This window comes from Mastomys coucha, unplaced genomic scaffold (genome assembly GCF_008632895.1).
Source record: "Mastomys coucha isolate ucsf_1 unplaced genomic scaffold, UCSF_Mcou_1 pScaffold8, whole genome shotgun sequence".
NCBI lineage: Eukaryota > Metazoa > Chordata > Mammalia > Rodentia > Muridae > Mastomys > Mastomys coucha.
In genome coordinates, this window is record NW_022196914.1 from 8,726,730 (window position 1) to 8,737,636 (window position 10,907).

Genomic DNA, 10,907 nt, shown 5'->3' on the forward strand with positions numbered 1-10,907 from the left:
AGAGATCACAAGAGTCCTTCAGCTCCTGCTCCAACTCTCCGAGCCTCTTCCATGTTTCCTGAAAACCCAGAGTCTTCTTGCCTTTTGGCCTTCACCTCTGTTTTAGGTTCGGGTCTCTTACTAAACTCTGAGTTTGCTGTTTCAGATAGACTGGCCAGCCAGTAAGCCCTGGGGACTTCAGCTGTCTCTGCCCAGTGCTAGGGTTACAGAGGTGTGCCATACCTGGCCTTACATGGGTTCTGAGGATCTGAACTTAGTTCTTGACCCACTGAGCCATCTCCTCAGTTCCCAGAATGTATTTTCGTTATGAACACCATCATAAATTTTTTTTTTTTGAGGGAGACAAAGTATCCAACAAAACAGAAGTGCCAAGGACCTCTCAGAGTTCTGTGTGTCCTCTGCTGTCTCCTTCAGAGCACAGGCCAGGCAGTCTAGGAAATACCCAGGGTGTGTAGATCATGGACTCTACCAGTTCTGAAAGCTGCAACCTCTTTCGAGATTTCTCCTGCTTAAGCTGAGATGCAAACTTGATGTGAGATAAAATCCTTTGCCACTTGTTCTAGTTGGCTGAGGATTTTTCGGGGGAGGGGCATGTGTCTGTTGAGAATATGGGCCACTTGAGAGTCAACCCTGAAAGGGTCACCTGAAACCTCATCAAAATAAATGAACCAAACATTCAGGAAATTGAGGTCTCAACAGACACACACATGCTGACATGCACTTTGTAATGGTTCCAAAAAAAAAAGTCCTTTGCGCAGCTAGGCTTAACGGAGGAGCTGCTCTTCCAGGGCCTGCCTCCCTGATGGAAAAATAGTTCTGAGGTTTTTAAGGAGATAAAGGGGCTCATCTCCCTAGGTGCAAGTCTGTTAACTCTCTACTTAGGATGATGTGGGAGGACTGTGAGTTCAGGCCAGCTTGGGAATCATCGAAAGCTGATGGCCAGACTGAACATAGCACTGCTCTCTCCCCAGAGTGTTCTTCCTGTTAATGGAGTCCTCCTCCTCCCCCCTCCCTCCCCTCTCCCTTTTCCCCCAGGCTACAAGCCTGACTCATTCTCCACAGGCAGGGAGGGGTCCCACTTACCTGAGAGTCGGCTCTTGAGTTTCATCTTGCTGTTGCCCTGTTTGGGGCTTTCCAAGTTCCCTTTGGATTCCTCAGAGCTGCCTACGTCCTGGGATTCTTCTGACCCGGGCATCTAGAAGGCAGAGCAAAGAGCTGATAGGAGAGGAGAGGCCTCCAAGGAGTTACCTCAGACAGACTGGAGAAGCAGCGATACAGATGTCATGTGAGAGAAAAGCCTCACTGGATCAAAGTCCCACCCTTCAGATCACCAGTGTGCAAGGAATGGGCAAGCTCTACCGGGGAGGTTTCAAACTGGAAAGGACCCCAGGCTGTTTCTATTCCCATTTTACCCGAGAGTAACGTGGTCAAGGGCACCCCAGAGTAGTCAGAGGTGAGGCTGGACTGAGAGTCCAGCTCTCCTGGCTTATGTCTCAGGGATTTCTGTATGATGAAAATTGCGATAGATAAATCAGAAATCCAAACCTGTTTCTAAGACATCGGTTTATGTCCACGACAGACAGTGATATGCTCTGGAAATGTGGTGTTAGGGCAATTTTTGTCATTATGGAAACACCAAAGAGTACACGGTGAGGAAGACTTAGATGATCTAGCTCAATCACTGGGGATGGGGGCTGGGTGCTGTGGATAGTCAAGAGCTTTCACCTTTTAAGATAAGAAGCTAACTCTAGCTGGGCAGTGGTGGGGCGGGCCTTTAACCCAGCCCTTGGGAGTCAGTGGCAGGTGGATCTGAGATTGATGCTCTAAAACGAGGATAAAAAGTGTAGTATAGAAAATATGCAAATGAGTAATATGGTCCTTTATTGTCAGGTACTATGGGCTGTATATAAAGACATATGCTGGGTGTTTATATCTAGTGGTACAGGCTTATGTCAGTATCAATATGCGTTGCACTGCAATGCCACTAAGCTGGAACTTTTCAGCGCTGCTCTAATGTTCTGGGGCTCACCGTGGCGAACATAGCCCACCAATGACTGAAATGTTCCGTGCTTCATGTGCTAGGCGAGTATATTTCTTTCAGTCGACCCATGCTGTTCTGTGTGCCACACTCCTGATTCTGAACTGTTCAGCTTCTGTGTAAGTGTCAGTCAGCTCAAATGTCTGTAGGCTGTGTTTGGCATCTGATTCCAGGAAGTGACTCCTTTGGGAAGACTGTCCCAAAGGTCATGGTGTCAGGTGTCCCAGAGATGCCAACCACACTAAAATGTACTCTGGTAGAATGGAATGGGAGACTTGGGTATTTGAGAGTGCTAGTTAAAAATGGTAGGGAGCAGGGGTACTAGAGAGATGGCTCAGCCAGTAAAGGACCTCTCATACAAGCCCCAGGACTTGAGTTCAGATCCCCAGCACCCCTGTAAGAGCTGAGAGTGGTGGTCCAAGTCCAGCATAAAAGAGGAGGAGGCAGGGGCTAGGGATGCGAGCGAGGGTAGGGGTATGCAGAGATGGGCAGGTCTTTGGAGCTTTTTGAGAGACAGTGTCTTAAAAATTCATGGGAATGGGCTGGAGAAACCACTCAAAAGTCAAGGGACTTCCCACTCCTCAGGAGGACCTGAGTTTCATTCCTAGCACCTACACTTGTGTTTTCACAATAGCCTGTAACCCCAGATCCAGTGAACCCAGTGCCTCTTCTGGCCTCTGTATATACACACTCATATGACAGGTACATAAGAATAAAAATAAATCCTGAAAAAAAAATAAGGTGGAGCTCTATTGAGGAAGACACCCGATGTCAACCTCTGGCCTCTACAAGTATACACACATGTGTGAGCCTGTAAGCATGCACACATGTGTAAGCCTGCAAGTATACACACATGTGTAAGCCCACCTTCATGCACATGTATGCACACCTACAAGAAATTTACATCCCCCACTAAATTCAAGGAGGGATAAATTTAAAACTTCTTAACTATATCAAATAAAATGCTCCTCTTTGGAATTTTATTTTCCTTTTGAGGTAATTTTAATACTAGGGGGAAAAAGCCTCATATTAAAATAGATAAGCTTCATGCTAAGAATTGTACACAAAGCTGCAAAGGACATGTGTATATCTAATCCAGTGTGTAAACTATAAAAAGCACTTAGAGCTATATCCCAAATGAGTTGTCTTTTATGAGGTGATTATTTATATCAGCTTTATATATTATCTGTGAGTCTGAAAATTCCCTTCTTTATGATAACGTATCTTCTCAGATAAGAATGAGGAATAAAGGATCCAAGAATAAAGAGACGTGGGCAAAGTTCTGGAGGGGGCATTGGGAAGGAAAATGAATCCTGTCATGGTGAACAGCAATAACAAATTTGGCTCACTCATTTACAACGTCAGGGACTGGTGGGTGTCCAGGGTTAGATCACCAAGGGAATCCTTAGAGTTATTTTACAGGTTCTCCTGGCCTCAGTGAAAACCCAGTAAAAAGAACCATCTAGGGCTGGAGAGACGGCTCAGCAGTTAAGAACATTGACTGCTCTTCCAGAGGTCCTGAGTTCAAATCCCAGCAACCACATGGCTCATAACCATCTGTAATGGGATCTGACACTCTTTTCTGGTGTGTCCGAAGACAGCTACAGTGTACTCATGTAAATAAAATAAATTTAAAAAAAGGAAGACTTTCTCAAAATACACTAACAATTAATAATAATAATATTAATAATGAATAATAAAAGGTAAACAGTAACAAATCACAAAAGAAAAATCACCCTTAGAAAAGAAAATAAATAAATCTAGCTTTTTAAAAATAAAACAAATAAAAAAAAACAAAACCAAACAACAACAAGAACCATCTAGACTATAGGAGACCAAGAACCATGCAAACAGGACTCATTCAGAGATCTGAAGAACGTCATGGAAAGAGGCAACTCCACCGTGAACAGCACTTCCCAGAGGTAGGCATAGGCTCGTAGCTCACTTAAAGAAAAAGATGGGCTGGCGAGATGGCTCAGCAGGTAAGAGCATTGACTGTTCTTCAGAAGGTCCCGAGTTCAAATCCCAGCAACCACATGGTGGCTCATAACCACCTGTAATGAGATCTGACACCCTCTTCTGGTGTGTCTGAAGACAGCTACAGTGTACTTATTTATAATAATAAATAAATCTTTGGACCTGAGTGAGCAGGGCTGACAAGAGCGAGCAGAGGTTCTAAATTCAATTCCCAACAACACATGAAGGCTCACAACCTTCAGTGTACTCATATACATAAAACAAATAAATAAATAAATTGTTAAAAAGAAAGAAAGAAAGAAAGAAAGAAAGAAAGAAAGAAAGAAAGAAAGGAAAAGGTGCTCTCTGTCTGCCAAATCCCTGGTGGCTTTGGGGCTATTGACTGGATGGGGGCCAAGACCATAAGCAACAGCCAGCTGGGCAGAGAGGCTTATGCCAAGAAGGAAAGACACCCAAGGCCCTGTTTCTGGAGCTAGGAACACCTTTTTTTTTCTGTTTTCCTCCATCATCCCAGTCCAGCCCTATGCCTTTCACAGAAGCAGAGTGGTTCTTGAAATGACACAGACTCTTGAGTCCATGAGCAGGACCTTTCCACAGCTGCCCGGCCATGGCAGATACCCCATCTCCTCAATTCCCAGCTTTATATTTACTATGTGAGATGGTTTGTATATGCCCGGCCCAGAGAGGGGCACTATTAGAAGGTAGGTCACTGTGGGTGTGGGCTTTAAGAGCCTCATCCTAGCCTCCTGGAAGCCAGTCTCCTCCTAGCAGCCTTCAGATGAATGTAGAACTCTCAGCTCCTCCTGTGTGCCATGCCTGTCTGGATGCTGCTATGTTCCCACCTTGATGATAATGGACTGAACCTCTGAACCTGTAAGTCAGCCCCAATTAAATGTTGTCCTTATAGTTGTCTTGGTCATGGAGTCTGTTCACAGCAGTAGAACCCTAACTAAGACACCAGGATACTGCTTCTTCTGTCCTAAGATACTATAGCTAAAGCAATTATTGACAAGTATGTACAAGTGTGTGGCTCACTCACCATGAATTTTTGTTTTTTCACCATTTCATTTTTCCAGCAAATATGCATTCCAAGATAAACAGTAATGCTCATCTGATAGACGAGGAAAGAAAACAGAGACTCTTAAATAATACTGGTTGGCTTATACCGTTCAAGACTTCCAGGTCGCATTCAATGGATGAATATGAAACCAGTCCTGAGTTACAGGAGACCACATGCGCTAAATCATAGCTAAATTCTGGAGATGCCAAGGAAAATGCAATGAGCATTCATTTGCAGAAACTGAGGGGTGGATTTAAAACAGAGGTCAGTCAAGGCCTCAAGGACAATGTTTTCTCTACGCCCCCTCCCCTTAATCTCCCAACACAACAAAGAATGAAATGATATTTAGCTTCTAGGACTCACAAGTTGTGAGATTCATTCTTTATTTATTTAATGTATGTGAGTACACTGTCTGTCTCTCTCACTCATACCAGAAGAGGGCACCAGATCCCACTGCACATAGTTGTTAGCCACCCTGTAGTTGCTGAGACTTGAACTCAGGACCTCTGGAAGAGCAGTCAGTGCTCCCAACCACTGAGCCATCTCTCCAGCCCCAGTTGTGAGATTTCTTACGCCAAAGAAATCTTACAGTTAACTATGGCTAAAACAAGAATGGTTCTAGATACACCACAAAGCACATTAAAGGCCATACCATTGAGATGAAGACAGGTGTGAGGACTTATGTCAGAACTTCTTGGAAGTGTTAGCATAGGTATGTGAGTCCCCTTCATGTTACTATAACAGGATGCTACAGGGCTGGTCGTATAAAGAAAACCTTGCTGGGTGTGGTGGTACGCACCTACAATCCTAGCATTCCCTAGGCAGAGACAGGAGAACCCAGTGTTGCGGAGTCAATACCTGGTGTCACTCACTCCCATGGAGAAAGACCTAAGGGCCAAGCTGCCCTTCTGAAGGTCCATTCATAGTAAGTAGCCTGGTGCAGAGGTGGCAAGGTTCTATAAAAGTTGAAGTACCTCTCATCAGACCCTCCCTCCCAATACACAGGGGCTATTCCAACACAGGCTTTCCTTAAACCAAAGCAAAATGGTTCTGTTTCAATAGGACCATTTCCTCCCCTAACAGAAAACTGGTTTGTCACATTCTAGGGCTCAGAACTCAGTGAACAGGAAGCGGGCTGTGGGGACATATTAGCTGCAGATTCTAGCAGGAAGCAGTGTACAAAGTGTACTTTTGATGACAATGAGCCTCTCCCCTTACTCCTGTGTAATAGACAATAGTCTGGAAATGCCTGCGCTAAGAGAATCCTTGTGCTGGGCCCATTCACTCCTCCAGATTCGCAGAACAAAGGAGCCTTCTCTGAAAATGGTATTTGTAGCTGTTCTAGAAGAAAATTAGCCTGAAGTTCTTCTGGAAGGCCTCAGTTCAGTACAGCAGTTAATAGGGTTTACAATCATGAGCAGTTTCTAATTTGTGCAAGGCAATGCTATTATACTCTTTGAATCTAATAGAACTTTCCAGATCCTCATCTATCCTACAATCTGTGAAATTCTCTCTTAGTGAAAAAGCAGTTTTAGCTTCAGGTTTTGCAGGAATGGAGGTGGACAGAGAACCCAGCCACGGAGCACACATCCTGATTACGGCACTTTATTAGTGACATATGCCAACTCCTGTGAGCATCTGAGATATGGAGCTACAGGAGAGCATTAAGCTATGTAGATCTCTGAGCTAAGGAGGTAGGCTTCCCCTTTAAAGCCATACTAACCAGCTGGGGAAGGGAAAATGAGGGGGAGGGAGAGAAGAAAGAAGACAAATGAATGAACATGAGACCACTCTGGACATCAATCAGCAATCAGATGTGAGGGAAAAGATCTGACCTTGCTGAATCCTAAATGAGAACTAGAGAAAGCTGAGCAGCCAGCCACTTTGCATAGAGACCCCACCCCCAAGCTCAAACTGCCCATTGGGCCCTATGGTCCTGAGCCCTAAGGGAAGGGCCGAGCAGGGGGACAGATTCACCTGGCAAAGTTATAGTTGCAGGTGTCTACTGTGGGCTGATTCTGGGGGAGATTCCTAAGGGCAAGAGATGACTAAATCAAACTTGGTGTGAGCTGGAGTCACTGGATAGCTCGCACAGTGCTGAAAGACCCATAAGGCAGCAATACAGAATGGCCTCTGGAATACCCCACTGCCCTACATCAAAGGGAAGCGGCTTGGAAGGAAGCTGGACGGAGCTGTAGGGTCCTCGGTTCTTCTGTGTCCTCCCCCGCCCCCCAATTCTCCTGAGATAGATGGGAGGAAAACAGAAGCTTCTCAGGTGCCTACCAGACAAAAGGGAGGGAGGTTCATTAGTGTGCATGTCACCTTAGGAATATATACCTTTTAATCAGCAGTATGGAACCTGTCCCTCTCAACAGATAACCACACACATAGGAAACGTGTGCAATATACTGTGGGTTATTGTGCCCATGATACATTAATAGAGTGCTGTTGTCTGAGGCCATCCCTTCATTACAGAGGCAGAAATAACTGCGTTTACTTTGAAAGGGATACGATTAGTTTCTACCAGTTGTCTAGGGTTAACGTGAGGACTCAGTGAATATACTAGCAGGGACCTAATGGGGATCTCAAGGGTGGTGGAGGGAAGGTGTAGTTGTAAGAACAAAACAAAACACACACAGTTCAGGCTCCCCCTCCCAAGGTAGCCTTCAGGGTATCTCTAGACTTGATGGCTCACAGTGGCACACAAGTGACCAGCTCTAGGCTCATCTTAGTCTCCCATCCACAGAAAGTTACCAGGTTTAATTTGAAGATAAGTGGAGACAGAGTAGGAGTCTAAAGAGAAGCTGCCATGTTTGGGGACTGAATATGGGGGTGGGGCTTGCTGTGTCTGAACAAAACCTCAATCGTTCAATCAGCCGCTGGGGTGAAAACCTGCTAGTTCTTCCCCAGCTGGTGTCCCAGAAGCAATGCCCATCTCTCAGGCAATCTCAAAAAAAAAAAAAAAAACCCCAAAAAAACAAAACAAAAAACCCCCAAAAAACCAAAAAACAAACAAACAAAAAACCCAAAAACCAAAAAACCCTCCTTCAAACAGAGTGTCCCTTCCTTCTACTTCCTGTGGTGTTTCCCTCCATTCTCCTGGCTTTCTCTTTCTCTCTCTGTTTTTCTCTTAATAATCCTATGTTCATTTCTTGTCAACAGGTGGCTTGTTCCACCTCTTGACCTATAGTTGACTTTATTTAATCCTATTTACAATATTCAAGCAGAAAGCTCTTGAATTAAAGGTGTGTGCTAAGGCCGAGCCATACCACAACTAAAACCAGGTCTTTCCAGTAAATAGCATAATCTCGGGGTTCACAGTGTGATCACATATCTTGCAGCTGAGGATGCTATCAAATTACTGCAGACCTAACAGCTAAGAAGGCGGTGGTCATTGCAAGTGAACTCCTGAAACATGCAGCCAGAACCAGGCAGACTTGTGCTCAACACCAAGAACCTAGGAACAAACTGTGGCAGTGTGGTAGAAAAGAAAAACCCAAAGAAGACGTGAGGATTAGCTACTGGAAGAGGGGACATTTTCTTTGAAGATGAGCTCTGAGAGAATGACTGAACAATAGTGAGAAGAAGTTTGGACTGAGGGGTTAGGGGGTGCTCCAGTGCCAATCTAAGGGAAGAACTATTCTAGTGCCAATCTAAGGGAAGAGAATGCAAGTCTGAAGTGTGTCCATCTCTCTAAGCCCTTCTGCACCATAGGGCTTAGGGAGGGAAAGGGGACTGATAAAACGAGAAAGCCCTGACCTGGGACTGAATCCTACACCCCTGAAACCTACAGCTGGGTTACCAACACCCAGCTGTGCTACCTTTAGTGAGAGTCAAAATCGCCTCTGACCCCAGATCACTTGACTTCTGAAGAAAACACTTTCAAAACGAAGCAAAGACATGTCAGACATTTTAATAGTTCTTGAAATCATCCTGGGAAAAAACTAAGTCCCAGGAACAAGATTTTATCTGGAACAAACACCATCTATAGGTTAGAGTTTGTCCCTCATTTAAATCTCAAGGGTACAGGACTAATAATGTGATGCAGTTATTAGCTCATTGACATGCCACTGGAAAGTATAGAACACATGAGACTAACACATCCGATGTTGTTGGAACTGAAGAAGCCGAAGTATTTCACCGGGAAGCAGTCTAGTGCACAGATATTAGAAAAACCATCTCTTTTTTCTGACCACCACATCAAGAATCTTATTAGCTAAGATGGACCAAAACAAAGAAAACAAAGAAGGCCATTAATTAACAAATCAAATCAAAACAAAAAACTTAAAAGGTCAATAAAATTTAAATTTAGATGGCAATTACTTTCAATTGATTCTTAATTTTCTTAGGATACAATCTGTGAAGGGACTTGGGTTAGCTGGCACTCACTTGATTATCATTATTGCATTGGCATTTCTTGTCACTGCAAAAAAAGCATTATTTTTGAATAAGACACAATCCATGGGTGCCAAGATTTTATTTGTGGGAGCAGAGGAAGCTACTCAGTGTCACCCAGGAATTGGTCCCTTGGGCCCATGCTAAAGTCTATTATTTACTGATGTGCTGTAGCTGCTGTTCAAAGCACTTAAGAGATCTCCTTAAACGCACTGTGACTCATCTAACATTTGGCTCCTGCAGCCCCACAAACAAACAGCATGACTTTTATCTCCAACTTTCCCACCGCACAAGCATATCTGGTCCCAAGGAAGACTCCAGGAAGAATGGTCACTCTCAGTCCACACTGGGCTTTTCACTGTTTCCAACAGTAAAGAAAGAAAAAAAGCAAGAGGAATCTGCAGATGTGACGGAGCACAGGTCAGCTTCCCCCGCCCCCCTCCCTGGGAAGCTAGGTGCAGAGCAGAGCTCAGCTCTCGTCCCCAGGAAACTGGGTTGGTGCACCCACTGGTTGGGATCCACAGGACAGAACAACGTGACTTTCCTTTCATGCTTCAGTCACTAGAACATGTTTTTTAGGCTGCTAAATGAAGCCCATTTTCCAAATCTCTGGGGCAGATGTGTGAGTGACTGAAAGAGAACCAGATGGCCATCAGAGAGGCCAGGGCTGGAAATGAATAACCATTCATATAGAGGGAATCAAAGCAACAACACACAGACACACAGACACACATACACACACATCCACACACACAGACATACAAAATCAGACACATACACATACACATAGGCACACACAAATGTATGCACACACACAGACACACACAAAAATGCATGCACAGACACACATACAGACATACAAAATCAGACACATACACATACATACAGGCACACACAAATGTATGCACACACACACATAGACACACACAAAAATGCATGCACAGACACACATACAGACATACACATACAGATATATAGGCACAGACTCATACACACAGACATACACACAAATGCATGCACATACATACATAGACACATAACAGACACACATGCATGTACATACATACACAGACACATAACTGACACACATGTATGCACATACACACACACATGCATGTACATACACATACACAGACACACAGACATCAGATACATATGCATGCACAGACACACACAGATATACAACACACACATACTAATGCGCGCACACACACACACACACACACACACACACTCATAATTTAATCAGCACCAAGTAGCAAGGAGCCAGGCATACAGAAATTATAAAAACTCTACCACACTGCTGGACCATTGCTTTCCCAAGAGAATGGCTTGGGACTAAAGCGGAAGCAGCAGACATGGAGAGGCCAGTTTGTTATCCCTGCATGCTTTGGTCCATGCAGAGCATAGGAAGTGTACACAGCTCAGAAACCCTCA

The 10,907-nt window shown here is 44.5% G+C and overlaps 1 protein-coding gene across 10 annotated transcripts in view; it reads right to left on the reverse strand.

Moving 5' to 3' along the window:
- Pdzd2 (PDZ domain containing 2) overlaps positions 1 to 10,907 on the reverse strand; it is a 386,879-nt gene that overhangs the window by 60,183 nt on the left and 315,789 nt on the right. For all 10 annotated transcript variants that reach the window (XM_031360288.1, XM_031360287.1, XM_031360296.1 and 7 more), the window contains one exon: positions 1,084 to 1,195. In XM_031360288.1, the coding sequence (XP_031216148.1) occupies positions 1,084 to 1,195 (112 nt within the window). The remainder of the gene's footprint in view (positions 1 to 1,083; positions 1,196 to 10,907) is intronic.